Source organism: Euleptes europaea, chromosome 4 (genome assembly GCF_029931775.1).
Source record: "Euleptes europaea isolate rEulEur1 chromosome 4, rEulEur1.hap1, whole genome shotgun sequence".
Taxonomy (NCBI): domain Eukaryota; kingdom Metazoa; phylum Chordata; class Lepidosauria; order Squamata; family Sphaerodactylidae; genus Euleptes; species Euleptes europaea.
The window spans coordinates 1,030,026-1,050,698 of record NC_079315.1 but is presented as its reverse complement, the minus strand read 5'-3'; the positions used below and the strand labels follow the sequence as shown (position 1 = coordinate 1,050,698).

Sequence of the window (20,673 nt, the reverse complement as noted above, 5' to 3'; positions counted from 1 at the left end):
CCACACAGTGGCCAACTAGGGGCCTCTAGGAAGCCCACAAGCAAGACGGCTGCAGCAGCACCATCCTGCCTGTGTTCCAAAGCACCCAATATAATAGGCATGCTCCTCTGATACTAGAGAGGACAGGCATGCATCATGACGAGTATCCATTTTTACTAGTAGCCATGGATACCCCTCTCCTCCATGAATATGTCCACTCCCCTCTTCAAGCCTTCCAAGTTGGCAGCCATCACCACATCCTGGGGCAGGGAGTTCCACAATTTAACTATGCTCAGAATTTCCTAAATACTGCAGAGTATTTACTTGGGGCCCATTTCAAAGTTCTAACTTCAGCACTGCTAGAAAGGAAAATATTTACATATCCTTACTCCTACCGTCTGTGGAATGCTGTGGAATCAGTTGAACACGTGTTACTTTACTGTTCATTTTATATGGATATTCGTTCCCTGTATATTACCTCTATTTTATCTAAGTTTCCAGGCAGATGTGATAAATTTTATATAACCACTCTCCTTGTTAATGGCCTTAATGAAATCTCTCTCAAGGTTGCCAGATTGTGTGCTTTGGCTCAGCTAATAAGGAAGCAGAGGGCTTCATTCTTTTTATTAGCTGCCCAGCATTACTAAAATTAGGAGTTAACTAAGTTAAGAATGTTTATTGTTTTGATATGTTGTACTTGTGCTTAGTTTGTGCCCTTACATTGGTGTTGGTTGATCTCAGACCTTAATAAATGGAATGCATGAATGAATGAATGAATGAACGAACAAACAAACGAACGAATGAATGAATGATTGAATGAATGAATGAATGAAATTCCAAATGTAACCAAGGATTTTCTCTAACTCTTACAATTTGAAAACTCCAAGCCTGCTTTTCTTTATGAGTGGGGGTAAACCTTTTACAGGTTAAGTATCCCTTATCTGGACTGCTTGGGACCAGAAGTGGTCCGTATTTCGGATCTTTCAGTATACTGGAATATTTTGGAATTTTTGCATATACATTATGAGATATCTTAAGGATTCATTTATAGTTTTTATACACTTTACAAAAAATGAAATAAACCGTGTAACTCCCTTTGCATGTTAGCATTATATACACCTTACACACCTAGCCTGAATTCCCCCACCACTAGGGTTGCCGGGTCCCTCTTCGCCATCGGCAGGAGCCGAAGGGCTCATTCACAGCCACAAATCGACCCTTGATATTGCCACGTTTGAATTGCGAACACATGGGTGCATGTGTGCGAACAGGGGCGTGTGTGTAAAAAATTCTCACTGAGCAAATGCACAGAAAGAGCTTTTGAAAGGCACATAACTTATCCATAAGAAAGGCCATGCTGAATCAGACCAAAGCCTATCCAGCAGTCTGATCACACAGTGGCCAACCAGGTGCTTCTAGGGAGCTTACAAGCAAGACAACTGCAGCAGCATTATCCTGCCTGTCTTCCATGGCACCTAATATAATAGGCATGCTCCTCTGGTACTGGAGAGAATAGGTGTGCATCTTGACTAGTATCCATTTTGACTAGTAGCCATGGATAGCCCTCTCCTCCATAAACATGTCCACTCCCCTCTTAAAGCCTTCCAAGTTGGCACCATCACCACATCCTGGGGCAGGGAGTTCCACAATTTAACTATGCATTGTGTGAAGTAGGCAAGAAATAGCAAACCACCTCTGAACATGTCTTGCCTTGAAAACCCAATATAGTTGCTATGAGTCGGCTGTGACTTAAGAACATAAAAACATCAGAACATAAATAAGGCCATGCTGGATCAGACCAAGAAGGCCCATCAAGTCCAGCTTTCTGTTCATACAGTGGCCAACCAGGTGCCTCTAAGAAGCCCACAAACAAGCCGAATGCAGCAGCATTGTCCTGCCTGTGTCCCACAGCACCTAAGATAATAGGCATGCTCCTCTGATCCTGAAGAGAAGAGGTGTGCATCACGACCAGAATCCATTTGGACTAGCAACCATGGATAGCCCTCTCCTCCATGAACACGTCCATGCTCCTCTGATACTAGAGAGAATAGGTATGCATCATGACTACTATCCATTTTTACTAGCAGACATGCATCATGACTAGTATCCATTTTTACTAGTAGCCATGGATAGCCCTCTCCTCCATGAACATGTCCACTCCCCTCTTAAAGTCTCCCAAGTTGGAAGCCATCACCACATCCTGGGGCAGGGAGTTCCACAATTTGACTATGTGTTGTGTGAAGAAATACTTCCATTTATCTGTTTTGAATCTCTCACCCTCCAGCTTCAGTAGATGACCACGCATTCTAGTATTATGAGAGAGGGAGAAGAGCTTCTCCCTGTCCACTCTCTCCAGACCATGCATAATTTTACAGGCCTCTATCCACCAGCAATTCGAAAATGTTTTGGTGGCCCTTAGATGACCGTTCATGCTTCCCGTGTTTATGCAAAATTGCTTCCTGCCCGCCTATGAAATGCCTCTGTCTTTTCAGCCAAGGTTCTAAATATAGGAGAAGGATTAGTCTCCAACATTTTCCTGCTGTTTAAGCTCTTGGAGGCAGCTGTGCCATTCCTAATTCTGACCGAGTCTAGTCTAAGCCCCTGCAGTTTCACCGAAACATCATAAAAATCAGCAATGGGGGTGTATTAACAATAATAATTTGAAGAGGTTTCCTTGACTCGGCTTAATGAAATGATGGAAAATAAAAAATGACAGATAAATGGATCTGCCAGCCTATGCAGCCACATGTCAATGACAAAGGTAACTGTCCTGACTGTAGGTAAATAATAGGACTCAGTTTCCCTTGCAATTAGCTAATTATCAGGACGCCGCATTAACAGTTCCTTGCTGCCATCCAGCTAGGAGAGACATATGCGCAGGCTTTCTCGTGCAAATCCCTCTCCTGAGTTCCTCCACCAAAGTGCTGGCTGCTGCTGTTGCCAATTATCTGATTGGAGTTCTACACACGAGTCGCTTACATGGAGGCTCCTTGACCTCTGGAGAATCTGATAAAGAAATGGGAAGCCTTTCCCCTAGTGAAGGCAGGGCAGCCCCACTGGTCTGAAGGAGAACAGCTAGATTTGAGTCCAGTAGCACCTCAGAGACTAACAAGATTTTCAGGGTATGAGACATCTGACGAAGGGAGTGCTGACTCTTGAAAGCTGACACCCCGAAAATCTTGTTGGTCTCTAAAGAGCTACTGGACTAGCTTCCCCCACCCCAACATTCAGACGATTACGTAAGACTCAGGCATCAACGGTTAACATGTGCCCTTTCTATTTGTGGGATGCGACGACTGATTTACAGAAGATCACGGTATTATGAATGGCCTTTGCCATGACGGCATGAATGAGATTTGTGTGTCCCTCTAATCCAAGAACTTCATCTACTATATTCACTGAGCTTCTCCCGCTCATTGACTTTGTACACTACAAAATACTGTTTTTGTAGGCCATGAAGCAAAGCAAAAACTCAAGGAAAGTAAGAGGAAATCTGTGAGCATTTAACAGCCCATTTTAGAGAGTGCCAAAATGGGAGGAGGGGAAGAATCACTGTCCATTTTAGGTTGTAAACTCATTCGGGCAGGGATCCACCTGTTTTAGCCTAGTACCTTTTATGGCAACATGTATATTGCTGGTCCTGTAAATATATATATATATATGTGTGTGTGTGTGTGTGTGTCTGTGTGCAGTGTTCCAGATAGGGAAGAACTGAAGGTCACACAGAATGGTAGTTTAATGGTAATTAAACCATAGTTTAATTAAGCTATGGCTAGTGTGATTTAAAAACAACATAAAAAAAATATAATTAAAAACACCTAAAATACATAAATTGAATCAGATTATTGACAGAAGGCTTAGCATTTAACACATTTTCCAACTTATCTTACAGTTACAGATAAGAGAGGAATTCATTGATGGCACTGGTTTTTTTTTATTATTATTCTTTATATATTTTGGAAAATTCCTTTTCCATAATCTAAGGAAGGGCTTAGATAGATGCTGAATACCTTTCTGATTCGCGAATGAAATAAAATCATGCCACTTTTCATAGAAATTTAATATTTTAGCTTTATCTTTGACTACTCTAAGTTGACATGTCAATTTTTCTATCATAGCTATTTGCCACAGTTTGGAATACTAAGAATGTATTGTTAAATGTTCTGTGGTTTTCCAACATTTTGCTATTACCCTACTGGTGTGATTTTTGGACATGGACAACAATATGAATTATGGTCACTTAGGGTTCATTAGGATCTGAAACCAGGATCTGACACTACAGTTTCAACATAGTTTCAGAGGGTAGCCCTACTGGTCTGCAGTAGAAAAGCTCGATTCAAGTCCAGTAGCACCTTATAACCCAACGAGATTTTCAGGGGATGAGCTTACAAAAGCTCGTCCCCCGAATTTCTTGGCGGTCTCTAAGGCGCTACTGGACTCGAGTCTATAGTTTCAACATGACATACCAATGCAGACATAGTGGTTTCATTTAGATTTGTTCTCCAGCGACACCCTTGTGCATTCTTCGGCTACAACAAAACTTGTGAGCAGGGCTTCTGAATAGGAATGGTGAGTCTCCCACTTCGAGTGTCATAACAATCTCAGGGCCACAACCTCACAACAGTCTGGATGGTAAAAAGCAAGGACTTAGGAGCAGCACTGATTTCCTACTCAGATTTCCGTAACAAATTACCTACTCAGGAATCCAAAGAGACAAACCTGTTTGTCAAAGCATATTTTGGAGAATTCAATGACCAAGTTTTTTTTAGAAAACCTGTAACAATGAACACACACCGAGGGAACCTCTCTCTTTGGGACCATTTTGGCCCCACTGACCTTCTAAGTTCACTAACCCAATAAAATAAAATAAAAAGCTCCTTGAAATCACAGAATGGGCGGGGAGATCAATGGCAGACTGTTTGTAGCCCAGCCTTGCTCCACAATTATCAAAATCGCTCACTCAATTAACCCATCAACGATTGATATCTAGAGGTCTCGCAGAGCAAGTGCATCTAAAGGGGGGAGGGGAAATACCAGCTAAACTTGCCCTTCCACGTCCTCAAGGAGTAGAAAAGGAAACAACAGATGCAAACGTCTTACCTTGTTTTAAGGATGTTCAGAAACTGCAAAATTTCCGAGAACTGTATCAGCCTAAGCGCTCGTAAAAACCTTAAACCTGCAATTACAAAAGGACAAAAAGGGAAATAATTATATTACGTTTATCCCATTATGCCTTTCAGTGGCAGTCACAAAATCACATGAGCAGAGGAAGCTGCCTTATACTGAATCAGATCTTTGGTCCCTCAAAGTCAGGATTCCCCACTCGGACTGGCAGCAGCTCTCCAGGGTCTCAGGTGGAGGTCTTTTGCCTCATTTACCACTTAATCCTTTTAACGGGAGATTCCAAGGATTGAGCCCAGGACCTTCTGCATGCCAAGCAGATGCTCTCCCACTGAGCCACAGTCCCTCCCCAATTGGCTGATACAGTGAATATCCAGTACTTGATCACCCTCAAAGTCACCTCCTAAGATTGATTTCCAAAGACATAAATGTGCACCACTCAAAAACATAAAAGCCTTCGAATTATAAAAACCTATAAAAAGGGACGCCTTGCTTCTGAGATATGTGTGTGTTAAGTACCGTCAAGTCGCTTCCGACTCATGGTGACCCTATGAATCAACGTCTTCCAAAACGTCCTATCTTTAACAGCCTTGCTCAGGTCTTGCAAACTGACGGTCGTGGCTTCCTTTATTGAGTCAATCCATCTCTTGTTGGGTCTTCCTCTTTTCCTGCTGCCCTCAACTTTTCCTAGCATGACTGTCTTTTCCAATGACTCTTGTCTTCTCATAATGTGAGCAAAATACAATAGCCTCAGTTTAGTCATTTTAGCTTCTAGGGTCAGTTCAGGATTGATTTGATCTATAACCCACTGATTTGTTTTTTTGGCAGTCCACGGTATCCGTAGCACTCTCCTCCAACACCCCATTTCAGAGGAATCTACTTTCTTCCTATCAGCTTTCTTCACTGTCCAGCTTTCACACCCATACATAGTAGTAAGGAATTGGATGGCACAAATTAACCTAATCTTGGCGGCCAGAGTCACATCCTTACACTTAAGAATCTTTTCTAGCTCCTTCATGGCTGCCCTTCCCAGTCTCAACCACCTTCTGATTTCTTGGCTGCAGTCCCCCTTATGGTTGGTGATGGAGCCAAGGAATAGAAAGTCTTCTGAGACATAGTCATCATGAAAGCTTAGAACTCCCCTCGCATAAATGTCCCTGAAAAGAGGGTGTGAAAACCTGATTTTAAAGTGAACCAGACAAAAGATATGTGTGATTTCAGATAATTCTATGTTACGCACACACACAAAATTGCAAAACTGCTCCACGCTCTCACAAAGACCCGATGAGCTGCCCTATAGCAGCTTAATTTGGCAAAGGCACAATTAGTCTTCCATTTCTTTTTAGGCAAATCTATTCTCCCCCCTAAGGAATTATATTTTTCTTGGTAAATTCAGGTCGCACCGTTAGCTGCCCCACAGATGACTGACTACGCAGGGCCTGAGGAATACTGCACAAGATAAAAGGGGCTTAAATTATTATACGACTTACGAGCGATACAAAACAATTTGGCTGCAAATCTCTCCCAAAGGAGTAAAGGTACATTGGGTATTATAAACATACAGCTTATAAAATCCGGAAGGGAAGGTTGGAGGGCTGGAACGACGCTGCATAGGATCCCACTGAAATCTGGCTTGGAGAAGTATTGTGTCGCAATTTAAGAAAGATGTAGGCAAGCTGGAACGTGTCCAGAGGAGGGCAACCAAGATGGCGAGGGGTCTGGAGACCAAGTCCTATGAGGAAAGGTTGAAGGAGCTGGGTATGTTTACCCTGCAGAGGAGAAGACTGAGAGGGGATATGATAACCATCTTCAAGTACTTGAAGGGCTGCCATAGAGAGGAGGGTGCTGAGCTGTTTTCTGTTGCCCCAGAAGGTCAGACCAGAACCAACGGGTTGAAATTAAATCAAAAGCATTTCCATCTAGACATCAGGAAGAATTTTCTAACAGTCAGAGCGGTTCCTCAGTGGAACAGGCTTCCTCGGGAGGTGGTGAGCTCTCCTTCCCTGGAGGTTTTTAAGCAGAGGCTAGATGGCCATCTGTCAGCAATGCTGATTCTATGACCTTAGGCAGATGATGAGAGGGAGGGCATCTTGGCCATCTTCTGGGCATGGAGTAGGGGTCACTGGGGGTGTGGCGGGGGAAGGCAGTTGTGAATTTCCTGCATTGTGCAGGGGGTTGGAGTAGATGACCCTGGTGGTACCTTCCAACTCTATGATTCTATGATTTTATGTTGAGTACAGGGTTGGATTAACTCCCAACACCGCTTTGCTATTTTCTGTATCACCACCACCTATGATATAATGACCCGGTTCCAAAAAAGGTAGCTTAGTGGATCTCTCTTCCAGTACATTTTGCCTTCGAATGACAGACCCCCCACCACCACTACCTTTTCCATATTACAAACAGTGTTCCGTATTACAAACAGAAAGCGGGGGTTCAAGCTGCCATGGAGAGGGGCAACCCAGCTGTTGGCAGCCCTAGGGTACCACTGGGTGGGGCTCCCCCAGTCCCAGAACCCCTGGCCAGGCCAACTGGCAGCTGAGGGCGTAACCCGTTGGCTTCCAGCTTCACTTACCCACCAGTATGGTGGCATAAAGGGGAGGGGGATTTTCATGAGAATACAGAAATGATGCCACGCTAGAGGAAACCCCCCCCTCCCCAAATCTCTATGGTCTTTACCATAGACATGTCAGGGATTCTTAGAGCATTGCCCCAAAGCAGTGTCACTTCCATGTTCTGACCCATTTCACCCCCACATGGTGTAGTGGTTAAGAGCGATAGTTAAGTACGGTGGACTCTAATCTGGAGAACCGGGTTTGATTCCCCGCTCCTCCACATGAGCAGTGGAGGCTAATCTAGTGAACCAGGTTGGTTTCCCCCACTCCTACATATGAAGCCAACTGGGTGACCTTGGGCTAGTCACAGCTCTCTCGGCCCCACCTACCTCACAGGGTGTCTGTTGTGGGGAAGGGAAGGTGATTGTAAGCCGATTTGATTCTTCCTTAAGTGGTAGAGAAAGGTGGCATATAAAAACCAACTTTTCTTCTTCTTCTTCTTCTTCTTCTTCTTCTTCTTCCCTTCTCTCACTACATCAGAGGGTAAGTGAGCCCTCAGCTGCCCGGTCGGTCTCTGGCTCGGGGCGTGCCCAGGCCGCCCTGTGGGGTAGGGGCAACACAGGGGCCAGGCTGGCCTATCGAGGCCTCTGGAAGCTCTTGGGCTAGCAACTGGCCATGGGAATGCAGAATTAAGATCTAGAGAATGCTGTCAGGTCAAGCTGCAATCAGAGAGAGACCCAGGTTCAAACCCTGCACTCCGTATGTGAGTGTTATTCACTTACTATTTATTTTCTTCCTTTATACCCCACCATAGCGACCCAAAGCAGATTACGTCCTTCTCCTCTACCCCTTTTTATCCTCTCAACAACCCCGTGAAGTAGGTTAACTCTCAGAGTGTGCGACCAGCCCAAGGGAATCCCGCAACCTTCCATGGCAGAGCAGGGATTCGAACACGAGTCTCCAAGATCCTTGTCCGACACTCTAACCACTGCACCACATTGGCTCTCATAATCAGTCTCAGTAACAGTAGTATTATTAACCTCATATTGTGGGTGGGGGGTGAGGCTGAGACAAAACAGGCAGCACCCCCGTACACACACGTACACACACACACACACACACACACTTAGCTTGTAGTTAAGGCAAAGTTTGGAACAGGGACATCTGTGTTCATCGTACTCTTAGGGCCAAATGAGACCAAGTAAGAACAGCAGAACATAAGAAAGGCCCTGCTGGATCAGACCGCAGCCCATCAAATCCAGCAGTCTGTTCGCACAGCGGCCAACCAATCTAGGAAGCCCACAAGTAAGACAACTGCAGCAGCATTATCCTGCCCACGTTCGACAGCACCTAATATAATTATAATAAGAACATAAGAAAAGCCATGCTGTATCAGACCGAGGCCCATCAAGTCCAGCCGTCTGTTCACACAGTGGCCAACCAGGTGCCTCTAGGAAGCCCACAAACAAGACAGCTGCAGCAGCATTTATCCTGCCTGTGCTCCACAGCACCTCATATAATAGGCCTGCTCCTCTGATCCTGGAGAGAATAGGTATGCATCATGACTAGTATCCATTTTAACTAGTAGCCATGGATAGCCCCATCATCCATAAGAACATAAGGAAAGCCCTGCTGGATCAGACCAAGGGGCATCAAGTCCAGCAGTCTGCTCACACAGTGGCCAACCGGGTGCCTCTAGGAAGCCCACAAGCAAGACGACTGCAGCAGCACCATCCAGCATGTCTTCCACAGCACCTAAGATAATAGGCATGCTCATCTGATACTGGAGAGAATAGGTATGGATCATGACTAGAATTCATTTGGACTAGTAGCCATGGATAGCCCTCTCCTCCATAAGAACATAAGGAAGGCCCTGCTGGATCAGACCAAGGGGCATCAAGTCCAGCAGTCTGTTCACACAGTGGCCAACCAGGGGCCTCGAGGAAGCCCCACAAACAGCAGCATTATTGTCCTGCCTGCGTTCCACAGCACCTCATAGGATAGGCCTGCTCCTCTGATTCTTGAGAGAAGACTGCTGAGTTACAATTAATAATGAAGCTCAAGACTCTGCATTCTCCGGGACTTAATAGAGATCTGGGATTCCTGTCTCACTACCAATGCTGATTTCTCCATGCCTACCACCCCTCTGCATCTCACACCTATTCCGGTCCTGCCGGCTAATGTCATTTTCTTGCTTCTTACATTTACATTGCTATTGTGTGTCTAATTCACTCCTTTCTACTTAAGGATAGATGGACTCACATTCTAGTTGTATCTGAAGAAGTGAGCTGCGGCTCACGAAATTGTGCCAGAAAATGGGTTAGTCTTTAAGGTGCTACGGGACTCCCACTCTTTTCTTCTGCTAGTGACAGACTAACACAGCTACCCATCATGATCTATCTGCAGAGAATAGGTATGCATCGTGACTAGTATCCATTCTGACCAGTAGCCATGGATAGCCCTCTCCTCCATGAACATGTCCACTCTCCTCTGAAAGCCTTCCAAGTTGGCAGCCGTCACCACATCCTGGGGCAGGGAGTTCCACAATTTAACTATGTGTTGCCTGTGTCCCTGTGGAGCCTTAGAAGTGGAAGATCTTTCTCACTATGTTTTGTTCAGACCTCTCTATCAGGAGCCAAGATCTAAATTTCTTGCCACAATCCTAACCAGCCTTGACCTGGGTCCATCAGCAGAGAAAATTATTTTCTTTCTAGCTGATTTAAGAGTGACAGGTCACTCATTGTTTGAGTCATGCTTGGAACCTAATTTCTTGTCGCCTGATTTGCGCTTGTAGGACACCCTCTCTGTTGGCCCCTTACCCATTTCCATCCAATCTGCTTTTATTGTTGTTCTCTTGTTATTTTATGCATCTTTAATTTAACTTTAGATTGTAACGGCCTTTGGCCATATGCCCTAAATTATTATTATTACGATAGGCAAATTAATACGATGGGCCCAACACTATAATTATAAATTATAAGAGGAGCAATATAAGCTTTGCAAATGTTGCGGAACCTGCAAAACGCAGAACAATCGCCCTTTAACCTTTCAGATACACAGTTGGAAGGATAACTGTGTTTGTTTGGAAATATGGGTTAATATTAATCCTGTCATTAAGAGCCAGCTTAGTTATATTGGCTTCATAGAATCGTAGAGTCAGAAGGGACCACCAGGGTCATCTAGTCCAACCCCCTGCACAATGCAGGAAATTCACAACTACCTCCCCCCCACACACACTCCCTGTGACCACCTACTCCATGCCCAGAAGATGGCCAAGATGCCCTCCCTCTCATGAATTGCCTAAGGTCATAGAATCAGCTTTGCTGACAGATGGCCAAAACTCTTCAGGTATTTCTCAACCCAGAGTGGGCAACCCTACCTGGAATTAAAGCCGATTTCCATTCTACAGAGATCAGTTTCCCTGGAGAAACTGGAGGGTGGACTCTGTGGCATTATACTCCTCTGAGGTCCCTCCCTTTGCCAAACCCCACCTTCCCTAGGATCCACCCCTCATTCCCTGGGATCCACCCCAAATCTCCTGGAATTTCTCAACCTGGAGTTGGCAACCCTACCTGCAATCCCGCCAAGCCTGATTTAAGGCCTTGAGTTGATGTGTCTGGGTTTATGGGAAACCAGCAGCGCAATCTAGGTCATGAAAACTCTAAATCTCAGGAAAATAACGATGAAGATTTTAGCCTGACATTTTTGCTTCAGTACCATCTACTATGCTAAATGCATGTTTTTGATAGGATTAGCCTACCCAAAAGGCAGCGGGGCTTTCCATGGGATCTAAGTCACACAGCGCAGGAACTCCTACGCAAAATAATCAAATCACGTAAAAGAGGGGGAGAAAAAGACTGGGGAAAATCCCATAGAAAAATTGCTCTGCGTCTCAACACGAAAAAGGCCTTTTGTCAAGAACAGGGGCCCACAAGCTTTCTGAGCTTTTGCGATTCTGATTCAGGGTAGTGGGCGCAGCCACAAAATGGCTGCTGCAGGAGGCGGAGCTAGCCTCCCGGTAATAGCTGGAGATCTCCCTCTATTACAGCTGATGTCCAACCGATAGAGATCAGTTCAGCTGGAGAAAATGGCTGCTTTGGCAATTGGACTCTATGGCACTGAAGCCCCTCCCCTCCCCAAACCCTGCCCTCCTCAGGCTCCGCCCCAAAAATCTCATGGTTTCCCCCAACCTGGAGCTGGCAACCCTTACCTTGACCAGCTGGAGATCAGCTGTCTCAGTGGAAGATCTCCAGGTGCGACCTGGAGGTTGACAACTCTACCTACAAATCCATGGAGGAGGAGAACAGAAAGGACTTGCTCAAAAGATGTTTCAACAAAGGGGCTTGGTCACTGTGTTGATTAACAGTGCAATCCTAAAGAGGGTTACAAAGGGTTTAGCTCTGTTTAGGACTGCACTGTAAATTGGGTTGAGTAGATGTCACATGTCAGGACACTGCTTGTATGCCTCCACCTGGCTGGGGTGTAGGGTTGCCAGGTCCCTCTTCACCTCCGGCGGAAGGTTTTTGGGGTGGAGCCTGAGGAGGGCGGGGTTTGGGGAGGGGAGGGACTTCAATGCCATAGAGTCCAATGGCCAAAGCGGCCATTTTCTCCAGGTGAACTGATCTCCGTCACCTGGAGATCAGTTGTAATAGCAGGAGGTCTCCAGCTAGTACCTGGAGGTTGGCAACCCTGCTGGGGTGGTGCACAAATTAAAGCAATATACTTATGTGAGACATTATTACTACTTCAGATGTCTGAAGCTCTAGTCAGTATTGGCCAGAGAGCGGTCATTCTCAGATTAAGAATAATTTTCAAATTCTAAATTGTGCTGTCTAACAGCTTTTAAGTCAGGGCATTTGCTTTCCACAATGCAAGGTAAAAATAGTTCACACATGGTATTTATGTGGGGAAAAAAACACAACCTGATAGAAATAAGATGATTATAAAATCAGGTAAAATCAGAAAAAATCAGGTGAAATCAGAATAAAAACAGATTGAATACTGTTTAGCTACCTTAGAGAGGCCCTGACCTGGATGGCCCAGGCTAGCCTGATCTTGTCAGATCTCGTAAGCTAAGCAGGGTCAGCCCTGGTTAGTATTTGGATGGGAGACCACCCAGGGTCTCTACGCAGAGGAAGGCACTGGCAAAAACCACCTCTGTTAGTCTCTTGCCATGAAAACCCCCCAAAAAGGGGTTGCCATAAGTCGGCTGCGACTTGAAGGCACTTTACACACACACACACCTTAGAAAGAGATTTGGAACAATGGATGTGTTTGATAAACGAAAAGGAAAAGGCCTACACATTTTGTTGGCTTACACATGGGAAACTAAGATCCAGTTAAAAGTTGTTGTTGTTTTCCATAGCCAATAACAATAGCATCAAAACCTCTACAGAAAATGGAAAAAGAAAAAATGGAAATCATTAATAATAAGGCACCCCCCCCAAAAAAAAAGTAAGAACAAGACAAGCATCTTCACACATGAGGATAAAATTGGGGGGGGGGGGCATCCAGTCTTTAATATAGATCAAACTGAGGGGTGAGCTCAAAAGCAATGTATGGAAAGTTATGACATTTCCAGCACTACCCTAAGCAGAGTTACACCCTTCTAAGGCCAGCAGATACAGCTCAATTTAGGATTGCCTTGTTAATGTTATTACCAGAAGGTAGGGTTGCCAGCTCCAGGTTGGGAAATACCTGGAGATTTTGAGGGCAGAGCCTGAGGAAGACGGGGTTTGGAGAGGGGAGGGACTTCAATGCCAGAGTCCAATGGCCAATGCAGCCATTTCCTCCAGGGGGACTGATTTCTATTGCTTGGAGATCAGTTGTAATAGCGGGAAATCTCCAGCCACCACCTGGAGTTTAGCCGTAAATGATGCCAAGTATATTCTGGCTAAATCTTTACAGTATATTCACAGTGGGTAGCCGTGTTAGTCTGTTTGCAGTAGTCAAAAAGGGCAAGAGTCCAGTAGCACCTTAAAGACTAACACGGCTACCCACTGAAGAAGTATCTGAAGAAGTGAGCTGTGGCTCACAAAAGCTTCATACCCTACCAGAAAATATTTTTGTTAGTCTTTAAGGTGCTACTGGACTCTTGCCCTTTTTGATCTTTACAGTATGTGGTAATATAACCCCCAACACCATATATTACCAACAAACAAGTGTATTTTTTCTTATTTACAGGATATCCCAACAGGTAAGTTTGCAATCAATTCCTTTAACAAGTAAGTATTGAAGCACAGTTCACTTAAAAATGTCCTTTTAAGGTGTATTTCTTTCTTTGCAGCACAGCAGGCTATTGAAGGAGAAAACGATCGTTTTGGAGCACGAAGCCCAATTCTTCCTCAGTTCTTCAAAAATATACTGTGTGCAGTTATACATCACCATTCATGATATCGGGTTTCAGCTGAATACCATATTCAAGATTAAAGTGCAAAATTCTTCCCCAAAAGGGGTAAGGTATTGGATTCCTTCCACTCCAGGTAAGGATCTTTTGGTAATTGTACAGAGATGTCTGATTTTTCCTTCACCACCTGGAGTTTGGCAACCCTACCAGGAGGCCAGTTCAAAAATATTATTGATTAAGAAGCATGTCTGAGTTAGAGGATGCACATATTCCTAATGCTATTTTCAAGAATCTGAAAACAGGACTCTGAACTAGCTAATTTTACAAGTAAGAAATGAAGAAATGAAGAGAGAGGATTTCTTGAGACAGGGAAGAGAAACAAAACTGACGATTCTGTCATCTACAATTTGAGGTTTCTTTGTCTGACTACTTGGGACTGTTTTTGCTAATTATATTTTATATTTTGACTGAAGTGGAAGCGCTGGAGGAACTGAGCAACATGCAAGTTTGTTAGAAAAATATATATATATATATATATACATACACACACACACACACAGGAATTCTTGGTAATAACGTTCAGGAAGTTTGTAGTTGTAAGAAGTTTTAAATGCAACAACATTTTTAAATAATTCCCCCCGCCCAAGAAATGCAAGAAAATATTATAATCAAAACAAACAAACAGCAAGGCTGAGCAATAAAACTAAAGAACACACAAGTTTTAAAAGTGCAAATAAGTATGCATTAAATGTAGTAAATGTTACCAAAAAAAGACAACTGAATAAAATGGAAACGTAGTATTTGGTTCAAAATAGAAGGCTGATTAAAAAAAAAAAATAGAGTAAAGTGCACACAAACTGTGAAATTTATATAAGAAGAAGAAGAAGAGTTGGTTTTTATATGCCGACTTTCTCTACCACTTATTCAATAAGCCTTCCTCCATTTATTGAGGACATCTTTCTCAACAAAAAAGGCTAACTTCCATTTTAAAAACAGATTCATCATCCGGAAAAGTGCTTTTGCTAAATGAACATTTCCTAAGGAAATTCCTTGAAACCTGAGATCCAGTTTCACCCCCTCACACACACACACACACACACACACACACACATCCCAAAATGCAATCTTGACGCAACCATCCAACTCTTCTGGAATACAGTTAACATTAGGACCACGCCTGCTACCACGGAGAAACCACACAGGGCCACGCAGCAGGAAGTGAAAACCTTTAGATGCTCCTTACCCCAATAGGAACCGACCCTATAACAAGACACCAAGGTCTGCCGAAAAGTATGTTGGTCTTCCTTTTCGAGGCGGCTCTGCCCAGACCTGACTCGGTATCCGTTTTTGTACAAGTCCCCGTAGGACTTCTTTCGACGCCGGGGAGCAGTGTACGTCTCAGTCCGTGTACCCCCTCGGGGGCTGTGATAAACCAAAATCTTGCTGGGAATCATCACGTCAGGGCAGGAGGAAAAAAAAGACAAAAGTAGTTTTGCCTAAAATTTAGGGGAAATTAGAATAAGGCCACCTTTAAAAATAAACCCTGCAGCACTTGTGAGGATACTGGAAAGTCGCCACTCTTGAAGAGAGTGGGGAAACAATAAATTACATAACTTGAGGGGGGAGCAAAAAGATGATTCTGAATTTAAAAAAATAAATAAAAATAGAGTAGATCCCTACTCCCTTCTCCACTCAGGGTTCCTAAAGAACAAAGAATATCTCCAAAATACAGAAGCAAATTGCTGAGAGATGAAGATCGGCGGCACAGACGCTCTTCTGATTTGTGATGTACCCAAGCTTAAAAGCCATCTTCTATCCGGATATTACTATATAAGCTTCTTTTGTGTGTCTCCCCCACCCCTCCGGCCGGCCTCACTCCCCAGCCAGAGGAAAAAGGCCAGATTACTCTTTCTGCAGAAAGGAGGTGCTCTGAGCCACCGACCACGCATCCCACAAAATGTCGCTGCCTGCGGTCCCTTTTACAGCAGCACAGGGACCCGTGTTTGGTGAAAGCCCGTGCGCCGTGGGCAGAGATCTCATCCACCAGCCGGCTCTTGCAGGATATCCTCGTGAAATGGGTTTGCATGGGGGGGGGGGGGGCTTCAACTAATCCTTGCTTAACGACAACTAAATATTTTAAATCAGCTACAGGGGAGCCCCGTGGCACAGAGTGCTAAGCTGCAGTACTGAAGTCCAAAGCTCTGCTCACGACCTGAGTTCGAACCCAACGGAAGTCAGGTTCAGGTAGCCGGCTCAAGGTGGACTCAGCCTTCCATCCTTCCGAGGTCGGTCAAATGAGTACCCAGCTTGCTGGGGGTAAAGGGAAGATGACTGGGGAAGGCACTGGCAAACCACCCCGCAAACCAAGTCTGCCTTAGAAACGTCAGGATGTGACGTCACCCCATGGGTCAGGAATGACCCGGTGCTTGCACAGGGGACTACCTTTTCCTACAGGGGAGTAGCTAGAAACAGGCCGCAGACGATAAACTTCTAGCTGCTGTCGACGTCTACAGGTCTGTTGTTTCCAACTAAGTCCCGCTCAGATCGAGAAAACGATAATTCGATTTAAAAAAACAAAAACGATTTCATGAAATAAAGAAAACAAGCTAACATTTTGCACAGATCTCAGATGCTACAGCTTACAAAGTCCATTATAAACGCAAATGCATGTTCTTTCTTAAGCTCTGCTTTCACATGCCCCCCCCCAAAAAAAACCAAGGCACTGCTCCCTCCCCAAAAAGCTAGGCTAATTTGAGGGTTTGTTTACCTTGCACATTTGTTCCATTTAGGAAGCAGAAGATATAGGGTTCCCAACCTCAAGGCTGTGGCTGGAGACCTCCTGCTATTACATTTGCTCTCCAAGTGACAGCGATCAGTTCACCTGGAGAAAATGGCCACTTTGGAAGATGGACTCTATGACATTATACCCCATTGAAGTCCCTTCCTCAGGCTCCACCCCCAAAATCTCCAGGCATTTCCCAACCCAGAATGGCAACCCTAGCAAGACAGGTAACAAGGCTAATCTCCCTTGACAGACCTAGGTGAAACTTTCATTTTCAGAGGGAGGGGTGGTGATGGAAAGTCACACCCAACTTATGGTGACCCTGTAGGGTTTTCAAGCCAAGAGACATTCAGAGGTGGTTTGTCATTGCCTGCCTCTGTATAGTGACCCTGGACTTCTTTGATGGTCTGCCATCTAAATACTAACCCAGGCCAACTCTGCTTAACTACCAGGATCTGACAACAATGGGCTAGCCTGGCCCATCCTGGTCAGGGTAACAGAAGAACAGAGGCGGTTTCCCATTGCCTGCCTCTGCGTAACAATCCTCGACTTCCCTGGTGGTCTCCCATCCAAGTACTAAGCAGGACTGAACTTAGCTTCTGAGATCTGATGAGATCAGGCTAGCCTGGCACATCAAGGTCAGTGTAAGAGATGTTCAGAGGTGGTTTGCCATTGCCTGTCTCTGTAGTCACGACCCTGGACTTCCTTGGTGGTCTCCTATCCATGTACTAGCCACAGCTGATACTACTCAGCTTCCAAGATTGGATAAGATCGGGCAGTGTAAGAGATAGAATCATAGAATCAAAGAGTTGGAAGGGGACCACCAGGGTCATCTAGTCCAACCCCTGGCACAATGCAGGAAATTCACAACTACCTCCTCCCCACACACACCCAGTGACCCCTACATGCCCAGAAGATGCCCAAGATGCCCCTCCCTCTCATCATCTGCCTAAGGTCACAGAATCAGCATTGCTGACAGATGGCCATCTAGCCTCTTCTTAAAAACCTCCACGGAAGGAGAGCTCACCACCTCGCGAGGAAGCCTGTTCCACTGAGGAACCGCTCTAACTGTTAGATGTTCAGAGGTGGTTTGTCATTGCCTACCTCCTCATAGCAACCCTGGACTTCCTTGAGGGCTGACCTTGCAATTTATGGCTACCCCTTGAGTTTTCAAGGCACTTCAGGATCTCGCCATTCCACAAAAGCAGCTGTCTGGCATGCAGCCGGGGAAAGCATTTGCAAGCTGCTGAAGCCAGGCCCTGAGAACAGGGAACAGGGAGGGGGTCGCCGTGGCAACCAGGAGTCGTTCTGAAAGTTTGCTCTTCTTTATATTTCCTGCACCCTCAGCATTCCCCTATTAGTATCGTTGCTTATTTCCAAGTCACTTTCTGCATATCACTGTGCCTATTTCTCAATAAACAACTTTCTATATTTCCAAGTCACTTTCTGCATATCACTGTGCCTATTTCTCAATAAACAACTTTCTATGGAAAACCTGCCTAGGAATTCGTTTGTGGGATTTAGCTGGTGACCCAGAGCTGACACCCTTCCTCAATGCCCCCCACTTCTAACAACCAACAAGCCAGCCCTCAATCCTCTAGGTACTCTTGGAAACTCCTTTTGGGATGATGCCTCAAGTGGTGGTGGTGGAAAGTTCCATCAAGTTGCCACCGACTAATAGCGACCCCGTAGGATTGTCAAGGCAAGAGATGTATGTTCGGAGGTGTTTTCCAGTGTCCTCAGCCTGCCTCCACATCATGACCCTGGACTTCCTTGGTGGTCTCCCATCCAAGTACTAACCAGGGCCGACCCTGCTTAGCTTCCGATATCTGATGAGATCCAGCTAGCCTGGGCTATCCAAGTCAGAGTAAGAGATGTTCTGAGGTGATCGGACCAGAACCAACAGGTTGAAATTAAATCAAAAGAGTTTCCGTCTAGACATTAGGAAGAATTTTCTAACAGAGCAGTTCCTGAGTGGAACAGGCTTCCTCGGGAGGTGGTAAGCTCGCCTTCTCTGGAGATTTTGAAGCAGAGGCTAGATGGCCATCTGTCAGCAATGCTGATTCTGTGAACTTAGGCAGTTCATGAGAGGGGAGGGCACCTTAGCCATCTTCTGGGCATGGAGTAGGGGTCACTGGGGGTGTTGGGGGGAGGTAGTTGGGAATTTCCTGCCTTGTGCAGGGGTTGGACTAGATGACCCTGGTGATACCTTCCAACTATATGATTCTATGGTTTGGCATTGCCTGCCTCTGCGTAGCAACCCTGGACGTCTTCCTTGCTGGTTTCCCATCTAAGTACAAACCAGGTAAAGCCAACCCTGCTTAGTTTGAGATCTAACGAGATCAGGCCAGCCTGGACCATCAAGGTCAGGGTAATACATCCCAGTTGGGTCTGGTCATCTGACTGGGGGGAATACAGAAATATAGGAGAGCCCACCCCCTCCCGAGGAAGCCTGTTCCACTGAGGAACTCTTCTAACTGTTAGAAAGTTCTTCCTAATGTCTAGATGGAAACTCTTTTGATTTAATTTCAACCCGTTGGTTCTGGTCCGACCTTCTGGGGCAACAGAAAACAACTCGGCACCCTCCTCTATATGACAGCCCTTCCAGTACTTGCAGATGGTTCTCATGTCCCCTCCCAGTCTTCTCCTCTTCAGGCCAAACATCCCCAGCTCCTTCAACCTTTCCTCATCGGACTTGGTCTCCAGACCCCTCGCCATCTTCGTTGCCCTCCTCTGGACACCTTCCAGCTTGTCTACATCTTTGTTTATTTTTGCAATGGAGATTCCCCACTTTTTCCAAAGTGGAGGTCATGCCTCAGGCTGACCACTAGATGGCAGAAGGAGACTGTTGTTTAAACCACAGTTACACCGGAAAGGAAGAACAAATTAGTAACTCCTTGGCAGCTTCTGGCTACAGAATCAGCAGAAGTAAAGATCGATCCTCAGGCCAGCAAAGTCAAAATTAAAGCTACAAAGCCTATAAATCCTCACAGAGATCACTGTCACCATTCGAGTCTCTCTCCCCCCCCCCCCCACATTAAAATATTGTATGCAGCAGGCTGGATCACTGTGTGTCTCCTGACCCGACACACGGAAATTTAGCAGGTGAAGCAGCGAGAGAAAGCTAGAGGGGAACAGGTTCCTGTGATAAAAACTGCCAGGCTGCTCTGAGATGCATCAGAACAGCGTCAGACAAACCAGGGGGCCGTTCTACCCACAGTTAAGACCAAGATACAAGATCCCCGCAGCGAGAGATCTTTGTGCACGATGTGAGAAAGGCTCTTTGCAGCCTGGTCCCGGATGCTATATACAAGAGTGGCCCTCCCAGCAAAGTAGGAAGTCTTGTTCCTACATCAAACTCCTCAGGCTGCAAGAAGGATTCGTACTTTGCTGAGCAAAGTCCCAGGGGGTTCGAGGCTGGGGTTGGGCAAGAATCACTAATATACGCTTTATCAAAAGATCATGCGAAGTCTTGGTATCACTCTGCTCTGGTTAGACCTCACCTAGAGTGTTGTGTTCAGCTTTGGGCACCGCAATTGAAGAAAGGTGTAGACAAGCTGGAACGTGTCCAGAGGAGGGCAACAAAGATGGTTGAGGGGTCTGGAGACCAAGTCCTATGAGGAAAGGTTGAAGGAGCTGGATATGTTTAGCCTGAAGAGGAGAAGACTTGAGAGGGGACATGATCACCATCTTCAAGTACTTGAAGGGATGTCATATAGAGGATGGTGCTGAGCTGCTTTCTGTTGCCCCAGAAGGTCAGACTAGAACCAACGGGTTGAAATTAAATCAAAAGAGTTTCCGTCTAGACATTAGGAAGAATTTTCTGACAGTCAGAGCGGTTCCTCCGTGGAACAGGCTTCCTCGAGTGGTGGTGAGCTCTCCTTCCCTGG

General features: G+C 45.4%; 1 protein-coding gene across 5 annotated transcripts in view; it reads right to left on the bottom strand.

Moving 5' to 3' along the window:
- Positions 1–20,673, bottom strand: part of KCNMA1 (potassium calcium-activated channel subfamily M alpha 1) — a 372,162-nt gene that overhangs the window by 195,690 nt on the left and 155,799 nt on the right. For all 5 annotated transcript variants that reach the window (XM_056848906.1, XM_056848907.1, XM_056848910.1 and 2 more), the window contains exon 5: positions 5,080–5,155. In XM_056848906.1, the coding sequence (XP_056704884.1) occupies positions 5,080–5,155 (76 nt within the window). The remainder of the gene's footprint in view (positions 1–5,079; positions 5,156–20,673) is intronic.